The sequence below is a fragment of the Physeter macrocephalus genome, chromosome 1 (assembly GCF_002837175.3).
Source record: "Physeter macrocephalus isolate SW-GA chromosome 1, ASM283717v5, whole genome shotgun sequence".
Taxonomy (NCBI): domain Eukaryota; kingdom Metazoa; phylum Chordata; class Mammalia; order Artiodactyla; family Physeteridae; genus Physeter; species Physeter macrocephalus.
Window position 1 is genome coordinate 24,994,178 of NC_041214.2, and position 25,112 is coordinate 25,019,289.

At 38.8% G+C, this 25,112-nt stretch overlaps 1 protein-coding gene across 1 annotated transcript in view; it reads left to right on the forward strand.

Moving 5' to 3' along the window:
- Positions 1 to 25,112, forward strand: part of SLC9A9 (solute carrier family 9 member A9) — a 563,642-nt gene that overhangs the window by 362,920 nt on the left and 175,610 nt on the right. Inside the window, exon 12 of the mRNA XM_024131833.3 lies at positions 8,184 to 8,337. Coding sequence (XP_023987601.1) covers positions 8,184 to 8,337 — 154 coding nt within the window. The remainder of the gene's footprint in view (positions 1 to 8,183; positions 8,338 to 25,112) is intronic.

Below are 25,112 nucleotides of genomic sequence, written 5' to 3' on the forward strand. Positions count from 1 at the left end.
GCGCAGGCTCAGCGGCCATGGCTCACGGGCCCAGCCGCTCCATGGCATGTGGGATCTTCCCGGACCGGGGCACGAACCCGTGTCCCCTGCATCTGCAGGCGGACTCTCAACCACTGCGTCACCAGGGAAGCCCCCAGAGTGATCCTTTTAATCATAGAATAGATCCTAGCACTACCCTGCCAAAAACCTTCCTGAAGTTTTCCATCTCAAAATAAAATTCAAAAGCCTTGCTGTTCAAGAGCCCAGCATGATCTGGCTCGGTTACCTCTTTGGCGTTATCTCCTTCCACTCACCCCCTCTCCCGCCCCCCATTGATTCCATTCTAGCCACACCAGCCCCTTTGCTGCTATGTGAACATATCAGGCATATCCTTGCCTCAGGGCCTTTGCACCTACTGTTCCAGAAGCCTGGAGTAGTTTTCTTCCGGACACCCACATGGACATGGCCTCTCCCTCATTAGAATCTATGCTCAAATGTCACCTAACCAAAGTGGCTTTCCTAACCACCCTAAACACTCCAACCCTTCACATAAATATCTCCTCTGTCTTCTTATCCTACTTTTGTTTTCTTCACAACAACTTACATATTACTTTTTTTTTCTTTTTTAAACTAATCTGGAAGCCCCTTTAAGGCAGAAACTATCTCTTGTTTTCTGCTATCCCCTAGAGCCCGAATGAATGAAGGAACACATGAACGTCACCACCTCATATCTCGAGAGTCTGAAGCCACTGTAATCATTCAATTCAAAAGTGTTTACTGAGCTTCATGTTTTGGATACTATGAGAGGTATTAAGTTGTGTAAAGAAGTTGTAATTCCAACCTTTAAAAAGATTAATAATTGAGAGTAAAGAATAGATCATATTAAACTACTGATTCATCTCAGACTATCGAGTGTCATGAGCAATATGTTTTATAGGATTTCCAAGAAAGAGAGAGCAATGTGGACTGGAATATTCCAGGAAAGCTTCATGGGGGTGGAATAGAGGCAGAAAGAAGTGAAACACAGGCTTAACAGTGGGATCATGGCATAGGGGCAAGGATAACGATTGTTTACGGAGAGAAAGAAGACCACCTTGTTGGTATGCAAAGCTCTCAGTGGACAAGGGGAGGTAGACCCAGAAAGGGGGGCAAAATTCTGATTGAAGTGTTTCTGTGGGCTGTAGGAAGCCACATATGGTTTCTGGGTCAGATCACCACCTCATAAAGCTAGATTCTGAGGAAACTGTTCAGAGGGACATTGACAGTCTGGAAGGAAGAAAGGATGGAGGCTGTTAGGCCAAGAGACCAGGGTGTTGGTCAGGGGCACAGTCAGAGTGTGAGGTGGTGGGCCTTGGACCAAGGTGGTACAGAGGGAAGAGAGAGGAGCCTGAGCTTTCAGGTAACTCATTCTCTGCTGAATCCAAATCTCTAGAGTCAGGACACTAGCATGAATAACTCATACATTTTTAAGTTTCACAGTTGATTCTGATGTGTACTTCTGGCTAAAGACCACAAGCTAGTCTTAAAACCTCCATTTAGTGATGAGACAACACAGATTCAGATGAGGCTAACGATCGTGCATCCTGTCGGGCAGGCCTGAGAACAGATCCCAAGTCTCTTGACTCTCAGTACGAGGCTTTAAGGGTCTCAATAAATAATGAAAGGGCAGAAGCCAAACTTGAAGAAACAATTACTCAACCATTCCATTGAACTAAGAGGTATCAATCACTTTTCCATTTGTAATCAAGAATCACGAAGAATCAGAACATTCATCTGTTCATTGACCTTTTATGCGCTTGGCATTGCTCTACGTGTGTGGATAAAAAAAAGAGCCAGCCAATTACAGTGTAATGTCATAAGTCGCCTGATAGGCCAAGCGCAGTTTGTACTGGGAATGTCAGTTAGCCTAACCCAGGCCCAGACCTCAGTGGAGGCTTCATAGAGAAATCAGAGGCTCGGCTGAGCTCTGAAGATCAGTTGGAATTAGGTGAAATTCGGGTGAGGGTTACAGAAGGAACAACTAGAGAAAATTTGAATGGGAGAAAAATGATTCAAGTATAGAAAACCACATGTGCAAAGACCTCTTTCACCCCACCATTGATTACAGTGCCTGAAACATTGCGTATTTGTTGACAGTGACCATGACTTGGGCCCTCGTGAAATTTAGCAATCTTACCTTTTTCTTCATCAGACTATACATGCAAAGCGTACTCTTTATACCTCTAATATACTTTATCATAATTTACCTGTTAAGAGACTCATTTTTGTAGAACCATGAGCCCTAGACTAGAGGAGCCCAAGCTTCCTCACCATTGCATCCCCCCACTGTGCCTTGGGTAACAGCACAGAGTGAGTGCTCAATAAATGTTTAGGTTTAGACTCTTGCTTTGCACCTTCAATGCAAATGCCTTAGGGGGTACTTGTATTCTTGTGATTTAAATGTAGCTGTATATGACCTTCACCCTGTTCAGAACGCATAACAGATTAAGTTTCACTTTTGCTGTTTAAAGATAAACAGGAAGCTGTACTTTTTCTGCAGCAGGGGTCCTTGCCTGAAAACTTTCCTTGGTTCAATCGTCTTCTATTGTTATGAATAGAACATCAACATAGTTAACATAAGAATCCCTTAGCGGCCAATTTAAAACGAAACCACGTTTAATTTCTGGTAATTCTTTTCTTCCACAAGGTGATGCTAATTTTCCACCTGAGTATGTGAAATATGTCAAGTCTCTGAACAGCAAACCCATCTAAAATGAGATGATTTAGTCTATAACCCCCCAAAGTATAAAATTATGTCCCTTAGTTGGCCAAAACAAAGAGAAAAAGAAAGGTAAATCCAAAGAATCAAAGTACCCACAAAACAGAAGAAAACCCAAGTTTTGACAATGAGTTCTGAATTTCCTGGTTTGTAAGCAAAATGGCATGTGTTCCTGGAAAATAGTGTTTTGCTAAAAGAAACTCCTAAGTCAATACTAATCTTTAATTTCTAGTATTTTGCTGGTAGCCTAAGTAATTTATTTCAGTCCTAAAGTCCTCTGTTTCCCAAATCCATGGTGTGAAGGAGATAGGGTAAGTGTGCCCAGAGCCTCCACATAACAGATAATCAATACATATTGCTATGGACTCCCCTCACATAGTGTCCCCTTCAGATCCATAAGTTGAAGCCCTAACTTCCAATATGATGTTATTTGGAGATGGAACCTTTGAGAGACAATTAGGTTTAGATGAGGTTATGAGGGTGAGGTGCCCTATGATAGAATTAAGAAGAGACACCACTGAGCTTGCTTTTGCATGGCAAGCAGGTAGCCTTCTGCAAGCCAGAGAGAAAGCTCTCACCAGACCGGCCATGCTGACACCCTGATCTTAGACATTCCAACTTCCACAGCTGTGAGAAATATTTTCTGTTGTTGGAGCCACCCAGACAATGGTATTTTGTTATGTCAGACTAAGACACATATGTGCTGAATGAAGCAATGAATGGCCATTGGTTGGACAGTTGTCTAGGTGCCAAATGTGTGATCCATAACTTTGGCATCATAAAGGATGAATGGTATGTAGGCAGTTGTTCTCATCTAGAGTTCTAAATGAGCTTCCCTTTATCTACTTAGTGACCTCACCTTTCTCAGTTCCATGCTTCCCAGGCTATTAGGCCATCTCACACGTGGCATGAGCCATATTTGCGACAAGTGGCCAAGGCTACACACAGATACTCTCTTCTCCAAAAACACACTGTTTCTGTGGTTTTTTAGGTGACCATTATATGGGGAAGATGGCTCCTCTTACAGAGCCATCTTGAAGTTGGTTCTACATATCAATGTTTCTTAATATTCCACAAGTACAAGGCAGTGGCTGCATTTTTCTTTCTTCTTTTTTTTTAAAGAGATCTCTACATTGCATCTCCTGTAAATATAGAGTTTTATTTATAGGATATAGATTTTTTTAGAAGTCAGAATAACATATATCTTTTGAGTATATTTTTAAACTAAGAACTGCTCATGTATAGATAATTTAGATTTAAGAGCCTAGTTATGCTAGTTTAACATAATAACAATACATTATTAAACATATTCAGGAAGATAAATGATTATGTCCTTCCTTGCCCTTGATAACTAACATGAACTTTACAATAAACATGACATAGAAAGTTTTAACTTTTATTCCAGTCTCTATTTTTCTCTTTCTCACAAAATTCAAAGTAAAAACAAAACAAAAAATGAAAAAACAAAGCCAAAAACATACACACACACACACACACACACACACACACACACGGGGTAAGAAAGTGACCTAGGAAAAGTGCTTCTGGTCTGAAGTATTCAATATAATGAAAACAAATACTTAGAGTCTTATCACTTAATATTTCTAATACACACCACTTAACTGGAGTAATGCTTCTTTATGGACACTTCTGGAAATGTGAGCTTGAGGAAAAGAGAAAAAGAAAAGATCACTTTCTATCTCCAATCTTGTCCTGATTAAACACTGCTAGGAGCTTTACCTTAACCTATAAATATTCTCCTCAGATATGGAAGGCTGTTGGAAAACTGTTTCTTTCAGTTCTTATTCCCTAATGACACCATTTTTATTTCCTGGAGAGAACATTATTGAAATATTCTCCAGTAATAAGGGTTATTAATATCCCCGCTCTCTGTCCCCAGCTGGGTCTAAGTCCATGAACGTCTCTGGTGTACTCTTCTTGAGTACAGCCATCTAAGTATTCAGAATTTCTGATGTATAAGAACTTTTCTTTATTAATATCTACTTCAAATGTTATCTTTCTTATCTTCAGGCCATTTCCTTGTCTACATGGAGATTTAGAATAATTTTCTTCCTTCATTACATTTTGCTCCTTGAAGGTAATTTTATAATCAGAGTACATGTTCCTCTCTCTTTCTGAGGCTTCCTTGTTTCAGGCAAAATATATTAAGTCTCTTCTAATCCTCTGGATCTTGTGTTATGCCACTTGTCTCTTGTATATTCTCAGCGTAAAAATGAGAAAGAAGCATTATATTCTAAGTTGCGAAGCCAAGGATAAAGACCAAGGTAGTTATAGTTTTTCTCATCCCATCCTCTATCCAATTTCTAAAAGTCATTTAATGTATGAATAAAGATTTAGAAAATTAGAAACCTAGATGATATTAATACAATAAATATTATAAAAAATGGACCACTGAAATTTTATGTTTGTGACTTAAACCTTCCTATAAAAGTAACAAAAATCACTACCTTTGACTTATACTTGCTATTATTATAAATGTTTATTTGCCCTGTTACGTGGTATAACAGAGCCTGTAAATGTCTTACAAGTCTTGTGTTACCCAAGAGAGATTTTCCATTTTAACTTTTTTATTTTACTACTTGTGCTTTTATTTACTTTTCTTCAAAGTCTGCATCTGTTTTTATAATGTCATCACACTTTGATTTGAAATTTTAGCATTTAATCTTCTTTAACATCTTCTTGCAAATATATTTAAGCTATATTTAATATATATAATATATAATTCATAAAAATTCAATTAACATATTATTATTAAAGAAGAAAAATAGACGAAAAAGCAGGTTTTAATACGTCAGTTTAGCTTATAGACTTTGTAAAAGTATGTTCTCAGGCTGGAATAATTCTTAAATGTCATTTAATCGTTTATTAATTTTCAATGGTCCACAAGCTTGGTTTTCCTTGTTGTGTAACACACTTGATTTTCTAAAAGTATTTGTGCCCAGAAAGATTTGTTTTGTAAATACAGACAATGTTCTTTTAAAATTTTATGGAAAGGCAAAAGATCTAGAATATTAAAAACACTTTTGAAAATGAAAAATAAGAATCACTCTACCCGATTTTTTTTTAATAGATCTTTATTGGAGTATAATTGCTTTACAGTACCGTGTTATTTTCTGTTGTACAACAAAGTGAATCAGCCATATGCATACACATGTCCCCATATCCCCTCCCTCTTGAGCCTCCCTCCCATCCTCCCTATCCCACCCCTCTAGGTCATCGGAAAGCACCAAGCCAATCTCCCAGTGCTATGCGGCTGCTTCCCACTAGCTAACTATTTTACATTTGGTAGTGTATATATGTCGATGCTACTCTCACTTTGCCCCAGCTTCCCCCTTCCCCACCTGCCCCGTGTCCTCAAGTCCATCCTCTCTGTCTACGTCTTTATTCCTGCCCTGCCACTAGGTTCATCAGTACCATTTCTCTTTTTAAATTCCATATGTATGCATTAGCATAAGGTATTTTTTTTTCTCTTTCTGACTTACTTCACTCTGTATGACAGACTCTAGATCCATCCACCTCACTACAGATAACCCAGTTTCATTTCTTTTTATGGCTGAGTATTGTATATATGTGCCACATCTTCTTTAGCCATTCATATGTCAATGGACATTTAGATTGCTTCCATGTCCTGGCTATTGTAAATAGTGCTGCAATGAACATTGTGGTACATCTGTTTTTTTGAATTATGGTTTTCTCAGGGTATATATGCCCAGTAATGGGATTCCTGGGTCATATGGTAGTTCTATTTTTAGTTTTTTAAGGAACCTCCATAATGTTTTCCATAGTGGTTGTATCAATTTACATTCCCACCAACAGTGCAGGAGGTCTACCCGATACTAAGTCCTACCATATACCTACAATAATCATGACAGTGTACCATCAGAACAGGAATAGACACATAGATCAATGGAACAGAATTGAGAACCCAGGAATAGAGCCATGCAAATACACCCAATTGGTTTTTGACAAAGGTACAAAAGCAATTCAATAGAGCAATTAAACATCCATAGGCCAAAAAAAAAAAAAAAAGATCCTCAGCCTAAAACTCACCCCTTATACCAAAATTAACTCAAGATGAGCATGGACTTAAAGGTAAGATGTAAAGCTAAATAACTTATAGAAAAATTTTTAAAATATAAAGGAAAATCTTCGGGACCTAGAGCTAAGTAAAGAGTTCTTAGACTTGGCTCCAAATAGATGATTTATAAAAGGAAAAATCAACAGATTAGACTTTATCAATAAAAAGCTACAAAGTGGGAGGAAATATTTGCAAACTATATATCCAACAAAGGACTATTATCTAGAATATATAAAGAACTCTCAAAATTTAACAAACATCTAACAATTCAATTAGAAAATGAGATAAAGACACAAAGAGCCATTTCACCCAAGCAGGTAGATACATCACAAATGAGCACATTAAAAAATGTACAATACCATTAGGAAAATGGAAATTATAACCCCAATAAGCTATCAAAGTGGCTAAAATTTAAAATAATGACAACACTAAAGGCTGGTAAAGACGGAGAAACCAGATGACTTATCTGTTGCTGCTGGGGATGTAAAATGCTAGAGCCATTCTGGAAAAGTTTGGTAGTAATTTCTTTTAAAAACATGCTATATAAAAATATAAATAAAATTAAATTTAAAAAAGAAATAATGTACACGTGAAACATAATGTTATAATATATACAATGTACATATAAATTTAAATAATGTTACTTCAATAAAATTTTTAATTAAAATCAATTAATTAAAAAAAACATGCAAATACCATATAACTCTGTGATTGCACTCCTGGGCATTTATCTCAGAGAGCTGAAAACTTAACGTTCACTCACACAGCGGCCTTATTTGTAATAGCCAAAAACTGGAAACTACCCAGGTGTCCTTTAACAGATGAGGAACAAACTATCAATACATTTGGCAACCTGGATGAGTATCCAAAAATTACGCTGGGTGAAAAAAACCCAATTACAAAAGTCTACATACTTCACGATTCCATTTATGTCACATTCCTGAATCGGCAAAATTATAGAAATGGATGATTGATTACTGGCTGCCAGATGTTAAGGAGTTTGTGGGAGACAAGTAGGTGTGGTTATAAAGGACAACATGAGGGATCTTTATGGTGTTGGGAATGTACTGAATCTTGACTATATCAGTGTCAAAATCCTGGGTGTGATATTGTACCAGATAGTTTTGCAAGACGAGACGTCACCGCTGGGGAGAAAGTGGGGAAAGGGCACACAGTAAGTCCCTATTATTTCTTACAACTGCATGTGAGTCTACAGTTATCTCAAAATTAAAAGTTTAATTTTAAAATATAATTGTGTTTGTCAGTAAATTGTAAAGATAAATTCAATGAAATGAGAATGACACTCATGCCGATGTTTCTTTTCCTTCTTTGGTTTTTCTCTGTAAGGTTTGCGAGGAGCGATAGCTTTTGCCTTAGCTATTCGGAACACTGGATCTCAGCCCAAGCAAATGATGTTTACCACCACTCTGCTCCTCGTGTTCTTCACAGTCTGGGTATTCGGAGGAGGAACAACCCCCATGCTGACTTGGCTTCAGATCAGGTGAGTGACACTGCTTAACAAAGGAAATCATTATGAGGCATGGCTGCACTGTTCCGTTTCTGATGTTGCTGATTGGTCAAGAGTACAACGGCATGTCTGTACACTAACTTTCCCTGGGGTCAAGTTGACCTTCATTCACAGGTGAAACAGTATGACCTATATCACCAACAGAACTGACTTTTCCAAGAGTTCTAGAGATCTCAGGATGATGTTTATAGTCTACAGTCCCTAGAAATGAATTTCTTTATGAATTTTTCCATTCAATCATATTTACTGAGTATAATGTGATAATCTATGGAGTTTACAAAAATGAGTAAGATATGAGTCTTGTCCTCAAGATACTTACGATACAGTAGAATGTATACAGAAAAAGCTATAATACCAAGGAGAAAATGAATTTGCTTTGCTTTTAATTTGTCACAGCACTTAGGATAGAATTAGAGACACAGGAAATGCTTAAATGTATTTGATTATTCAGCCATATGTTTGGCCAGAGGGATGCTATAGACACAGATTAGACAATTTCTTAAAGGAAAATCGGGTCAAGGCTTCAGTTAGGGGCCATCCAATAAGCAGGGCTTGGAAGATGATTGCTATTAACCCAAAGTATGCAGGTAGTAGAAGATTTGATGAAAAATGAATAGCTTGTGCCAGTTGTGAAAAAGTAGAATGTTGTTGTCTTTGTTTCTTTGATCTGGGTCCTCATTTTCATATCCCAGAATGTAACAGTGCTTTGCATAAATCACATTTTACTTTCCAAAGCCATACGTCTTGATGATCATGCAGCCCCTCCCTGGTCCCCACCCATTCTCTGTGAGGCAAATCCATACCCACCACCTCTGACAAGAAAAGATCCATCCGACTGGGAGGGCATTTCCAAGAAGATTTCTTTCAGGCAAGGACTCTGTTATTCCAGCACCAATGTAGTGCTTGGCACATAGTACAATGGAATAAACAATTGCTCCATGAAAAATTGAATGAATATAACCACACATGTAAATTCCTTTTGTTAAGCCTTTACTGACAAATTTCTATCCATCTGACAAATAGACGCAGAGGCAGGACTCATGAGCTTAGGGTAGGAAAGCTTATGTCTACGCTGGGCCAAGTGGTTATGCATTAAACGGAACTGAAGGAAAAATGACCTCTTCAAGTATTGTGAATATTGCTAACACATAAAAGGGCTTTGACCAAAGGTTGAAATGGAGAATGTTTTGAAATACTTGTTGAACTATTTTCTAGGCATATAAATGTGACCTTCAATTTCTTTCACGGTGGTAGCTGCTCATAGGCTCCTCTGGATGAGCACGAATATTTTATTAAACGCTAAGTGTTGAGTCTCCTGTAAACTGATAGTAAGATAATGGTGTGTTCAGGTTTCGGGAAAATAAATTCAGTAGGTGGATCCCTGCATGGAAAAATTAGGACTTGGAAAGCAGAAGTTAGAGGATACCAATCCTCACAAGATAAATGTATTGAATGCTCTATCAGGTAAATTAGAATATTCAGAACATAAAGTGGTGCCGGCAACATTTTTTAAAAGTAATTCAGATATAACTTATTTTCTCCTATTGTCTTTCTTTACCCTGAAGGATTTGTCCCCAAATCAATACATGTTTTACCCTAAAATGTTTACCTAACTCTACTGTAGTGTTTTCCAAAGGTATCCACTGACTTCAGATAGATGTCATAGCTCATGCAGTCTCTTGATATCCAGATCAGTAGGGACAGGGTAGTATAAAATGGGGCCTTAGGCAGGTTAGAATGTTTATCAGGTCATAGGACAGGGACTAATAAAGAAGGATAGTAATGTCAACTATAACATCCACAGGTGAGGGGCCTGGAGGTCATCTTAGGCCAGTGCTATTAATGGCCTGCTGGGAGGCACAGCATGGAGTTGCCAGGTCATGGAGATGCCCCAGTGCGAATTGGCTCCAAACGACCCAACTGATTCAATGCCAGACTTGTCCACCAGCCAGGAGGGGAGAAGAGTAAAAGCAAGACCGTGATATATTTAAGGAAAGGAGCTGACAGGGCTCTGGTCCAGCAGGCCAGGTGGAAATCCCAGCTGGGAGCTAGAGTGTTAATCTGAAATCAGGGCATAAACCCAGTCAGAGAGACAGAGACCCAGTCATGAGGAAATCAGAGGGGATAACTGAGCTTTATAGGTATGTGTGTATCTAGGAAGTCAACCCAGGTAGACAGGATACAGGGCAGCAAGACCAAGTTAAGACCAAAGGCTCTCAAACTTTAATGAACATCAGAACCAACTGGAGGGCTCATTAAGCCCCCACATTGCTGGGCCCCCGCCCCAGAGTTTCTGATCAAGTAGGTCTGGTTCAGGGCCTAAGTATTTGCATTTTAACCACACTCCAGGCAATGCTGATGCTGCTAGCTCTAGGACCACATTTTGAGAACCACTGATTTAGACTTATAACCCCACATAGAGATGGGGCGGGGGTTGCCCAGGGCCCCACACCTGAGCCTCAACTATGAAAACTTTAGCACCTATGCTGGAGGGGAGCGGGGGCTAACTTGAAGAGGATAATTCATTGTGCATTGATCAACGAGAAGGAAATAGAGCACAGTAGACTAAGCATAAAAGAATAGGATCATAAGTTAGTGTGTGTTCCAACACACACACAAGTACAACATAAATTTGGTTTGATCATGTTATAGGGATACCAGCATATGCTCCACTTCCACTGTGGTTTATAATGCTATCAAAGAAATCCTTCATTTCATTATCACTTTTAAATGATAGTTGTCCATCATTTACACTATATTTAGCAAGACTTTGCTTGTTTACAGAGTAACGTCTCATTAACCAACTTTCATGTCAGCTTCTTTCCATAAAAACGCCAGAATGTTAGTAAATTGGGGCTTTAACAAAATGACACATAAAGGGAAACCCAAGGGGCAGGTGTACAAATGTAATATTGAATGAACTCAGACATCCTCACTTGGTTATGATTTATTTACACACTTTACATTGCCCTCCCTTTTTGGTTTTTTTAAATTTCTACATTTTTTTTCTCTTAAATTATTAGGTATGTACTTGAGTTTATTTATTTATTTTTTTAGTCCCTATAAAATTTGCCATTCAGCTGCAAACTACCACAGTAAGATGCAGATAAAATGTTTTATGTAAGGTAAAAATTGATAATATTAATATGAATTGCACTTTGATAGAAAAACTTTAAAACAGCAATGACTTCATGCTTAAAGAGACTCAGCATGATCTTAACATATGAAACAAATTCTCCACTGGTTAAGTTTTATCCTAAGCGCATTCAAATTTCTTGTCCTAAAGCTGTTGTTTTTTTAATAATAACAAATATTTTTAATGCAGCATTTGAAATAAATCGCGAACCTTTGTTTCTTAAAATTCTAGAGAAAAAGAAAAGACTCCCCAGTATTATTTTGGAGGTTTTCATGTAAAAGAAAGCAGAATGGTTTCTCGATTAGAATCCAGATCTCCTCCCTTCTGTGAATTACATTAATACTGGTGGTGAGGAAAACCCAGCTCCCAGTCTCCAAGGACTAGCTCTGCTGTTAGCCAAGAAACAAGAGATCAAAGGTGCCAGGCTTTGCCCTACAGAGGCCAGTAAACAGTATTGTCCACCACATAATTACACATGCCTACAAATACACCTCAGAAACCAGTGGGGCAGAGCTCTCCGGCAGTGGTAAGTAATCTGGGATGGTAACCCCATCCTTAGTTTAGGGTAGGGTGTCACATGGAGTTAACAGAACTCTTGAGAATGGAGCCCATACCACAGTGCAAACCTTTCCCGGCTTCTCCCAGCTAGGAATGCTGGACCCATCTCTTCAACATACCTCAACCACAGTACAGAAAGCCTTGCACACCAGAGCAATTCAGAACTTGTATTCCAGACGATATGAGAAAGTGCCCCCAGCAAGATGACTTCTACAGTTTCCAGATTTTTGCTTCGAACATCTCAAAGAGTAATAGCTGGCTTTTATTGACTATTTACTCTGTGCTAGATATTTAGAAAATAAAGTGCCAGGCAATAAGACCTCCCTGTGACTCAGCCTCTAGTCTATAAAATGGGGATGATAGCAGTAGCTACCTCCTAGGGTGGGTGAGGCCTGGCAAGGTGGCCCAGGGTCACCCCACTGTCCGGCTACAGAGTCAGACTACAAGGCCAGGCAGCCTGAGCCCAGGGCCTGCGACCCAACTGGTTCATTCCTGTGCTGCCCCAAATAGATGAGCTAATTCCTGAAGCCTGCAAACTACCTTGATTAACAGATTCTCTGGGGAAAAAGAGATGTACTTTTATAAGCAAGACAGGCTAGTTGAAAACAAACACGGGAAATCTTCATCCCTCATGAGTGATGGGGTTGACCTGCTGGTGCAGCACGGAAGTTTCTTGCTGCAGATTTTTTTCCTTGACCTAGAAAAGTTAAAGGTAAACAAGGCCAGCCCTGATCTCAGGTAGCCAAGCAGGGACGTTTGTCTTCCTCAATTATAGGAATTTGGAATTAGAGAAATTTGTTACCCTCAGGCTCATTTCCTAACCCCATTCGGGATCCCAAGTCAGCCTGCTGTCAGCCCCTTCCTCAGATCAAACAAAAAATCACACATACTGCCCTGTGTCCATTGCAGAGTGAATAACTTTTAGCTAGTGCAATGTCTCCACTACCATTATTTTAGTTAAGTACTTAAAATTTATTTTGGGTTGGGCTTCCCTGGTGGCGCGGTGGTTGGGAGTCCGCCTGCCGATGCAGGGGACGCGGGTTCGTGCCACGGTCCGGGAGGATCCCACATGCCGCGGCGCGGCTGGGCCCGTGAGCCATGGCCGCTGAGCCTGCGCGTCCGGAGCCTGTGCTCCGCAACGGGAGAGGCCACAACAGTGAGAGGCCCGCGTACCGCAAAAAACAAACAAACAAACAAACAAAAAAACAATAGTAGAGTTAAATACACCTGCTTACATACAGACTTCCTATATTGCTGAGGTGAGGCAATGTCAATTTTATATAATGGAAGAATATGTATAATCAAGTTCCCTTCATATCCAGCTGTGTTCTGCCTGGTTTTCTTTCTAGCATCCAAAGTCTCATGCATGTTTAACAATTTACTTCACTGGTGTATTAACTACTGATCTACTGATCAGTGCACACATTCTGGAGGCAGACGGTATGGGGCCCAACCATACTTCCCTCTCTTAACTAGCTGTGGGATCTTGAGCAAGAAATTCAACCTCTCTATGCTTCAGTTTTATTATTTGTAAACTTGGAACAATAATAATACCTACCTCTTTAGATTTTTATGTGGATTAAGTATTGCATGTATAAATTTAGGGCACACAGTAAGTGCTCAATAAATGTTGCTGTAACACTACCCAAAAGACCACCTATGAGCCTTTTCTTATCCAAACACTCTTTTTCTGCCTGTGGCATATATATACACACACACATACATACACATAAAGTGTTATTAATTAATCTTATTTACGAAAGCATGGTTTACATGGGGAATAGAAAGAAATAGCCTCTGGGGAGCTTAGTTCATTTTTTAGTAATGATTAGATTCATCAGTTTTACAGGCAGCTCCTATTTCTGCATTCAAAATGGTAAACCTCTTAAGGAAAAATGTTCGCAAAAAGCGTTACGTTCATCCAACAGCTCAGAAAGATTCTTTCTAGAGCATGCTTTATTTCCTTCTGAACATGATAATCTTTGCTGAGGATCTCTTCAGATATTTAATTTGCACTGCTTCATCAATGTGTATCAATTCATTATTTTGCATTGACTGTACCAATTTGTATATTTTGTCTCAATTTTTATTAATTGGCAGGTCCGAGAAATACCCTTTGTCATGAAACATGGAAAAGCAGTTTACTCATTTGAATGTAAACTTATACTTAATATCCCCTACCTCTAACCCCCATTTAAAATTATGTTCTATTTTCCATAGGCTGTTCTAAAAAATGTTTCACAACTCCAAATATTTATTGCTTAAATCAATCTAGTTTGACATATTTTATTAAAGATATTGTATAACTCTAGTAACCTATTGTTAACCTAAATATATCCTAGGTTTTTAACAAGCAGGGATTAGCAGCTCCTAAATTTGCCTCCAGTGCCATCTGGGTTCTTTAATATGCTTTCTCTCTATGTACTGCATCTTCCCAGTTTCAGAGATAATAGTCTTTATGTTCATAACTGCCAGCTATCCTCCACTAGGCATGTTCTTATTTATCTTCTCCAACGTGCTCTTGAGAACATCGATGTTAATAAGCTTCACCCATTTATTAAGTTTACCAAACAGTGAACATTCTGCTCTATCGAAGAGAATTTATTAGCTTGCTACCATAAAGTATGATCAAATATAGGTGCCTTACTTTAAGTAATAGATGTATCTTTACTTTGGGTAATAGGTGAAGTCTGAAAAAAAATATGTTTTAAATGCAATAGATGGAACTTGTGATCCAAAAGACTATGGAGGGGTTCCAGTTCTGGTCAAGATGGTGTAAGCACACTTAACTCCCCTCTGTCTCTTCCAACGAATGCAACTAAAATCCCTGGCCAGAATGAATGTAGCAGTCATCTAAGGACTCTTAAAAGCAAGTGGTAGCAGACAGATTGGGGAAGGAAACCAGAATTCAGAGTACTATTAAAACAGTGATGAGGGGCTTCCCTGGTGGCGCAGTGGTTGAGAGTCCGCCTGCCGATGCAGGGGACGCGGGTTCGTGCCCCGATCCGGGAAGATCCCACATGCCGCGGAGCGGCTGGGCCCGTGAGCCATGGCCGCTGAGCCTGCGCGTCCGGAGCCTGTGCTCCGCAACGGGAGAGGCCACAACAGTGAGAGGCCCGCGTACCGCAAAAAAAAAAAAACCAGTGATCAATTTCCCATTTTTTTTTCCTCTCTGGAATCTCTTGACCTGAACTCAAAGGCAGTTTAAAGGCCAGAACTGCACAACAAGGAAGGCAGACAGAACTGCAGAAGAAATGATCTGTTTTGGACATAAGGAACAGGACAGAGAACTGCTGTGGGTCCAAAGAGTGGGGAAAATCCCCTCTTTTGTTTGTTGTTGTTGTTTTTTTTGTTGTTGTTGTTTTTTTGCGGTACGCGGGCCTCTGAAGCCCTTTTGTTTGTTTTTATAATTTACTTCCTTCTCATCCCAATACCAGGCAAACCTGGGGCAGCAGTGGTAATGATGGCCGCCAACAGTTGGGTGGACCCCAAATTCCCAACCAGAGGAACTGAGGTCCAGAGGCCTTGGGAAGAAGTCCCACTGCATTTTTTTCTCTCTTCATCTTATCACTGCTTGAGCTTGGAAACAGGCCCAATATTATGGAAAAATCATGGGAAACATGTAGCAGCATAGGGAAACGAAAGCCCTGGGCTTTGGGAAGCCAGAAAACATGGAAGACATTGTGGAGTAGAGGGAGCACAAGAAAGTGACCCGATAAAATTGTGTATAAACTTTTGGGCTCGCCTCCAAGCTATGTGATCATGTATCTGACCCTAAACAGCACACCAAAGTGTGAGACATGAGCTACAAGACACAGCATCACTCAGGTCCCAGACTCTACCCTGGATGGCACACATGCAGGACATGTGTGGATCATAGATCAAAATGTAAAATATAAAACTATAAAACTTCTAAAAGGAAACATAAGAGAAAAATCTTCATGACCGTAAATTAGGCAAAGGAGTCTTAAATATTATACCAAAAGCATCATTTACAAAAGAAAAAAATGATAAATTGGACTTCATCAAAATGAATATTTTTCGCTTTGCAAAAGACACTGTTAAGAGAATGAAAATACAAGCTACATACTCACACTTAAAGAGAATGCATTGCTGGTGGGAATGCAAAACGGTATGGCCAATCTGTAAATCACTTTAGCAGTTTCTTATAAAGTTAAACATACAATTATTATAGGACTCAACATTCCCTCTTCTAGACATTTACCCTAGAGCTCAAAATGAGGATAAGAGGATCTGTCTCTAAAGATTAAATGTGTGAACATTAAATAAGAAAATACATGTTAAAGTCCTTTAAGCAGAACTAAGCACTCATTAGTAACCTTATTTTACTCACAGCTTTTATTAGAAATGTCAGATAAATTTTAATAGTATTTTCAGCATATATTGAGATAATCACATAGTTTTTTCCTCTACTTTATTGATGTGATGAAATATATTGATAGATATCCTGGTATTTATTCTTACAATCTCAGGATAGCTATCTTTTCCTACAATTCTGCTATCTATAACAATAACTGAGGTTCGTCTATACTTTTTCTTTTTGGGGTAGAGGGGGCTGTCTTTATTGGGTTTAAATAGTGTTAAGGATGTGCTACATTCATAGCATGAGCTAAAGACTTTTCTATTTTTTCATGGCCTGAAATAGCATAACATAGAAATGATCAGATTTTTAAAGGCTAGTTAGGAGTCAGCTGTAAAACCATCTGGTTCCTGGAGTTCTTTTAATGGTGGGTTTTTAATCACCCTTCCACTGTCTCCTATGGTAATTGGCGTATTCAAATGTAAAATTGTCATTTCTTTAAACTCAAAAATGGTCAAGGATTGTCAATTTCATACAGTTCAACTAAAAAGGATATCCATATACCATTTACCTAGTTTTATCTACTGTTAATAATATGCCCGTTTTGCTTTCTTGCCTTTATATATACATATATATCACATGTATACATATGTATATCACATATATTAAATGTGTTTTTATTTATTCGTTTATTTTTCACTGAATCGTTTCAATGTAAAAACAGACATACACTTCTTATCTAAATACTGAAGGATACAACTTTGAAAAACAAGGACATTCTGTTAGATAACCAAAATACCATTACTGTGTCTAAAAATATTAAAAACAATTAATAATTTTATCAGTACATACACAAATTTCCCCAGTTATTGCAAAAAAAAGTTTGTAACGATGTTTTTTAATTTATGATCAAATCAAGATTATGTATTATATTTGATCTTTTTTTTTTTAACATCTTTATTGGAGTATAACTGTTTTACAATAGTGTGTTAGTTTCTCCTTTACAACAAAGTGAATCAGTTATATATATACATATGTTCCCATATCTCTTCCCTCTTGCGTCTCCCTCCCTCCCACCCTCCCTATCCCACCCCTCTCATGGTCACAAAGCACAGAGGTGATCTCCCTGTGCTATGCTTTTTAGTCTCTTTAAACCAGTTTCTCTCGTTTTCTTCCCCATGACATTGATTTTTAGAAGAAACCAGGTCAGTTGTTTTGCACACTGTTCCACATTCTGGATTTGTTTGTTTCCTCCTAGCATCCATTAATATGTTCTTCTCTCTGCAATATTTCCTGTAAACTAGAAATTAGGTCAAGGCTTGAAATTCAGGTTGAACCTTTTAGACAAGTATATTCATTGGCAAATGCACAAGTCTTTCTCACTCATTAGGGGTATGCTTCAAGTACAACTGTTGGACTGTATTATTCCACACGGTACCTGGTAGCCCCATGTCTTTTGACCATGTGGATGTGGCTAGTCCAAACTGAGACTTACCATGCTGTGTAGTGAACTGTGTCCTCTCAAAATTCATATATTGAAGCCCTAAGCCCCAGTGTGAGTATACTTGGAGACAGGGCTTTTAGTAGGTAGTGAAGGTTAAATGATATCATGAGGGTAGGGTCCTAGCTGACAGGACTGGTGGACTTGTAAGAGGAGAGATCGAGATCAATCACTGTCTCTCTGCACACACGCTCCATGGAACGCAACGAGGACACAGGGAGAAGGTGGCTGTCTGCAAACCAGGACGAATGCCCTCACTAGAACTTAGCCATTCTGGCACCTTGATTATAGACTTCTAGCCTCTAGAACTGTGACAAAATAAATGTCTGTTGTTTAAGCCAAAAAGAAAAGAATATTCATTGGTAATGCTCTATGCTTAATAATGTGTATTTCAAAAAAATAAATTGTGCGTATTTCATATCAACAGGCACGTAAGGTCAAGTTTTCCGACTCTTGGTGATGCTGAGTTTGTTCATATGGTTATAGTGCTAACCCCCATTGTAAAAGTATAGTTTTACCTTTGGAATTAGTTTTTAACCCATGGGGCAATACTTGAGCACTGTGTGTGAATCTCCTGTCTCCAATCTCTCTGTAAGCCACTGTTTTTAGCGTCCATTGATGATCCTTGTCTGATTCAATTATTACATTTGAGATGATTCAGTTTTTTTTTTTTTTTTGCAGTACGCGGGCCTCTCACTGCTGTGGCCTCTCCCGTTGCGGAGCACAGGCTCCGGACGCGCAGGCCCAGCGGCCATGGCTCACGGGCCCAGCCACTCCGAGCCATGTGGGATCTTCCCGGACTGGGGCACGAACCCGTGTCCCCTGCATTGGCAGGCGGACTCTCAACCACTGCGCCACCAGGGAAGCCCGAGATGATTCAGTTTTGATTTCCTTTGATAGGTAATTTTTTGACAGTTTCTTAGTTTACCAAATGATCACAGTTTTGATCACCTTTCAAAAAATTTATTTCTAATTTATCAAATTATGAGAATGTTATCAGTAATAATTCTACTTTTAAAATGTAAGATTTTCGGGACTTCCCTGGCAGTCCAGTGGTTAAGACTTTTCCTTCCAATGCAGGGGGTGTGGGTTCGATCCCTGGTCAGGGAGCTAGGATCCTGCATGCCTGGCAGCCAAAAAACCAAAACATAAAACAGAAGCAATATTGTAACAAATTCAATAAGGACTTTAAAAAAATGGTCCACATCAAAAAAATTTTTTTTAATAAGTTTTCTTTGTGATCAAGTACATGACTGATTTGGGTGTATATTCCATGGACATGAAAAGAAGTATATTTCCTATTTTTAAGAAAAAAGTTCTGTACATATGTATTGAGTTTCTTGATTATGTTACTCAAATTCCCTATATCCTTATCTATATATTTACTAGATGTCAGATTCTGAAAGAGGTACACTAAATTTCCCACTATAATTTTTTTTTTGTAATCAAGGTCTTGCATTCTAATTTTATACAGTCTTTCACATATTTCTGATGTGTTGTGTGTAGTACACCATTTTATGATAGGGAATCTTCAAATTGTCTGGTATGTCTTTCTCATCCCAGAAATGAAACTTAAAATGGTTGTATCCTTCTTATATGTTCATGCCCCTCTTCTATCCTCTAGTTCTCATAATTTGGAATCTTAAAAAGTAATACAGGGCTTCCCTGGTGGCTCAGTGGTTGAGAGTCCGCCTGCGCCCGCATACCACAAAAAAACCCCAAAACAAACAAACAAAAAAAGTAATACGGAATGGGGCTTCCCTGGTGGCGCTGTGGTTGCGCGTCCGCCTGCCGATGCAGGGGAACCGGGTTCGCGCCCCGGTCCGGGAGGATCCCACATGCCGCGGAGCGGCTGGGCCCGTGAGCCATGGCCGCTGAGCCTGCGCGTCCGGAGCCTGTGCTCCGCAACGGGAGAGGCCACAACAGTGTGAGGCCCGCATACCACAAAAAAACCCCAAAACAAACAAAAAAAAAAAACAAAAAAAGTAATACGGAAAAGTCATTTTCATTAGCACTAGACAGTGGGGGCTCCCTATTTCCTCCATTTCATTCTGGTTATAAGTAAGCAGTGAACTAGTAGATTTCAGTGTTTTGATCAATATCATTTCATTCCCTGAAGTCCTTAACTTCTCTTCAGAAAATAAAGTCTTATTTTTTTAATCTATTATAATCTTTTACCTGCTAGTATGCACTTTAAACCTTATGGTTTAAAATATGTAAAATCCAAAGAATTATAATAAAGCTCCCATTTAGCATCTACCCTAGAGATCAATTGCAAGCCAAAATATGGGATTTTAACTGGAGTTTTTAAAAATAAGTGTTGAATTCTATCACACAGAGTCACTTGGAAGAAATTGCTTAAGACAGGGAATTGCCCATTAGAGGCAAAATGTGCTTTAATGCAGATTTCATTGTATTCGGTACAAGGAATGTTTGGAAGAGTCTTAGCTGTTCTTTTCTTTTCTTTTTCTTCTTTTTTTAAATGGGCAGAGAGTTCTATGCTTCGCAATGCTAGATCTGTAGTGCAGAGTATAACTGGCCAGTTATGAAGCAACACTCATGTTTGGAGGTGAGGGTGAAAAGCTTCTCAACAGTTGACTTCTCAGTGGCACTGGCTGCTTATTTCTTATTTTCTGCAGGATTCAAAGTGAACCTCAAAGGCATGTCCCCTTGAGCCTCCTTGTCGCTCTTTCTCCTTGGGCACAACACCCACACATGAGTCCCCACCGAGCAAATGATCATCTTTGTTTGGAAAGTTCCAGCTAAAATGCTGGGAATGGGTTTGGTGCAGCCCATTCTGGGGCCACCACAGCCTGGGTTTCCTCACCTGCCCCTCTGCGTGGCCCTCCTGGGGCTCTGCCAGGGAGTGCAGCTGCCTGCCTGCAGCCTTTGTCCATGTGGGTTGCAGTTTATTCTGGTCTAGCCAGCAGAATAATCCCACCCTTCTCTTTTTTTTAAATTTTACTGTCACCATGGATCTACTCATTTTTATACAGCACTCTTAGCATTTCAAAGGGATTCTCAGAGAAAGGGGAGAAAATACAAATGTTTGAAACAGTAATCTTAATTCTGTTTTTCATGAGCCATTACCAGGCATTTAAGCAGGTGTTTAATTTTTATGAGTATAAACTAATAATGCTTATTATATAAAATAAGAAAACTAAAAAATTATTTTAAAAAATGAAATTCATCTGAAGTCCTTCTATACAGAGATAATTACTAACAGTAGTACATTTTTCTATAGACTTTTTTTTGGAAATCAATTTTTTTAAACAAAACTCAGATCTGTTATTTTTTTACTTAAAATATAGCATGATAACTTTCCAATTTTATTAGCTATCCTTTGAAATTACGTTTTCAAGGACTGAATAACAAAATCATATGAATATGCCAAAATTATTTATCTACATTGGCATTAGAATATATTAGACTAGATTTATTTTAAACTGTTATAAATGATGTAATTATTTCATACATACTTGCATGAAACTTTTAGTATCTCTGATTTTTTTTTAGAATAAAAATGAACTTAAGGAGTTAAGGGTAGAATATTTTCTAGAGCTCAAAATATATTTTGCCAAATTGTTTCTAGTAAGGTCAGGTTAATTTAAACACGAACAATGTAATCTATTCTCTCCTTGGTGACTTTCCAACCTGTTTCTTATAGTCCAGGATTACTGCATGTTTTGAGGATGCCTAACAGTTTTCTAAAATTTTATCCTGATTCCAGAAGCTCATTTCTTCTAGGTCTTCAGGAAGGTGTTCCTTTTTCTTCCTTCTATAAAACATCTTGGTAAGCTCTGGGGATTTTAATTGTCTCCAGTAGTATTTGAATATGGAGAAAGATTTCCAGACTTGGTATTTGCCAACAGACAAGTAGGTGGATTGCCCCTGGCTCCCCTAAACGGCCATCTGGTTGTTCATCACATTATTTTCTGGGAGCCATAGCAAGCAGGTCAATTTGCAACATTTGTAACCTAGGCTCTCGGATCAAGCAAATATTCCTCTTTGAAGCTATGCCTTATGTGTAGAATTTTCTGCCATCCTCACTTCTCAGTCTTGAGGCCCTCTGAACCAGTGCTGCACACTCTGCTCCTGGCATCTCCCCACCTCCACCCTTGGCTACCACTTTACTTATGGGACATTTATACCCCTGGAATGCAATGTGCCATTGCAAATGCTGACCTCTGTCCCCCGTCCTTTCCTTCACTCATTTACAGTCACTCAGCAAATATCTATTGAGCTTCTATTCTGTGCCAGCCACCAGATAAAGCACAGAATACAAGAAACCACAATCCCTGCCTTTGTAAGGCTGACACAACACCCCCAACTGCCACCTTGCATCCCACCCTATGACTTTCTGCTCTAGGTTGTTTGGTTGATAGATGTTCTCTAAGTTGGGGAAGATAGTGCGGCGAAGAACATAGTGTGTTTGAGTTGTCATGCAGACAGGCAAGGATGCTGTATTCCATGAAGTGGGGTAGGGATAGGGATAAGTCACTGGTTGCTCTTCTCAAAATAGCTTATGATTATTATTTTTTTCAACATCTTTATTGGAATATAATTGCTTTATAATGTTGTGTTAGTTTCTGCTGTATAACAAAGTGAATCAGCTATATGTATACATATATGCTCATATCCCCTCCCTCTTGTGTCTCCTTCCCACCCTCCCTATCCCACCCCTCTAGGCGGTCACAAAGCATGGAGCTGATCTCCCTGTGCTATGCAGCTGCTTCCCACTAGCTATCTATTTTACATTTGGTAGTGTATGTCCATGCCACTGTCTCATTTCGTCCCAGCTTACCCTTCCCCCTCCTTGTGTCCTCAGGTCCATTCTTTATGTCTGTGTCTTTATTTCTGTCCTGCCCCTAGGTTCTTCAGAACCATTTTTTTTTTTTTAGATTCCATATATATGTGTTAGCATATGGTATTTGTTTTTCTCTTTCTGACTTACTTCACTCTGTATGACAGACTCTAAGTCCATCCACCTCACTGCAAATAACTCAATTTCATTTCTTTTAATAGCTGAGTAATATTCTATTGTATATATGTGCCACATCTTCTTTATCCATTCCTCTGTCGATGGACACTTAGGTTGCTTCTGTATCCTATTGTAAATAGAGCTGCAATGAACACTGTGGTACATGACTCTTTTTGAATTATGATTTTCTCAGGGTATATGGCCAGCAGTGGGATTGCTGGGCTGTATGGTAATTCTATTTTTAGTTTTTTAAGGAACCACCATACTGTTCTCCATAGTGGCTGTATCAATTTACATTCCCACCAACAGAGCAAAAAGGTTCCCTTTTCTCCGCATCCGCTCCAGCATTTATTGTTTGTAGATTTTTTGATGATGGCCATTCTGACCAGTATGAGGTGATACCTCATTGTAGTTTTGATTTGCATTTCTCTAATGATTAGTGATGCTGAGCATCCTTTCATGTATTTGTTGGCAGTCTGTACATCTTCTTTGAGAAATGTCTTTTTAGGTCTTCTGCCCAATTTTGGACTGGGCTGTTTGTTTTTTTGATATTGAGCTGCATGAGCTGCTTGTAAATTTTGGAGATTAATCCTTTGTCTGTTGCTTCATTTGCAAATATTTTGTTCCCATTCTGAGTGTTGTCTTTTCATCTTGTTTATGGTTTCCTTTGCTGTGCAAACGCTTTTAAGTTTTATTAGGTCCCATTTGTTTATTTTTGTTTTTATTTCCATTACTCTAGGAGGTGGGTCAAAAAGTATCTTGCTGTGATTTTTGTCACAGAGTGTTTTGCCTATGTTTTCCTCTAAGAGTTTTATAGTGTCTGGCCTTACATTTAGGTGTTTAATACATTTTGAGTTTATTTTTGTGTACGGTGTTAAGGAGTGTTCTAATTTCATTCTTTTACATGTAGCTGTCCAGTTTTCCCAGCCTTTTCTCCATTGTTTATTCTTGCCTCCTTTATCAAAGATAAAGTGACCATATGTGCATGGGTTTATCGCTGGGCTTTCTATCCTGTTCTAATGATCTATATTTCTGCTTTTGTGCCAGTACCATACTGTCTTGATTATTGGAGCTTTGTAGTATAGTCTGAAGTCAGGGAGCCTGATTCCTCCAGCTCTGTTTTTCTTCCTCAAGATGGCTTTGGCTATTCAGGGTCTTTTGTGTTTCCATACAAATTGTGAAACTTTTTGTCCTAGTCCTGTGAAAAATGCCATTGGTAGTTTGATAAGGATTGCATTGAATCTGTAGATTGCTTTGGGTAGTATAGTCCTTTTCACAGTGTTGATTCTCCCTATCCAAGAACATGGTATACCTCTCCATCTGTTTGTATCATCTTTAATTTCTTTCATCAGTGTCTTATAGTTTTCTGCGTACAGGTCTTTTTTCTCCTTAGGTAGGTTTATTCCTAGGTATTTTATTCTTTTTGTTGCAGTGGTAAATGGGGGTGTTTCTTAATTTCTCGTTCAGATTTTTCATCATTAGTGTATGGGAATGCAAGAGATTTCTATGCATTTATTTTGTATCCTGCAACTTTACCAAATTCATTGATTAGCTCTAGTAGTTTTCTGGTAGCATCTTTAGGATTCTCTATGTATAGTATCATGTCATCTGCAAACAGTGACAGCTTTACTTCTTCTTTTCTGATTTGGATTCCTTTTATTTCTTTTTCTTCTCTGATTGCTGTGGCTAAAACTTCCAAAACTTTGTTGAATAATAGTCGTGAGAGTCGGCAACCTTGTCTTGTTCCTGATCTTAGAGGAAATGGTTTCAGTTTTTCACCATTGCGAATGATGTTGGCTGTGGGTTTGTCATATATGGCCTTTATTATGTTGAGTAGGTTCCCTCTACGCTCAATTTCTGGAGAGTTTTTATCATAAATGGGTGCTGAATTTTGTGGAAAGCTTCTTCTGCATCTTTTGAGATTATCATATGGTTTTTATCCTTCAGTCTGTTAATATGGTGTATCACATTGATTGATTTGCATATATTGAAGAATCCTTGCATTCCAGGGATAAACCCCACTTGCTCATGTTGTATGATCCCTTTATTGTGCTGTTGGATTCTGTTTGCTAATATTTTGTTGAGGATTTTTGCATCTATGTTCATCAGTGTTATCAGCCTGTTTTCTTTTTTTGTGACATCTTTGTCTGGTTTTGGTATCAGGGTGATGGTGGCCTAGTAGAATGAGTTTGGGAGTGTTCCTCCCTCTGCTATATTTTGGAAGAGTTTGAGAAGGATAGGTGTTAGCTCT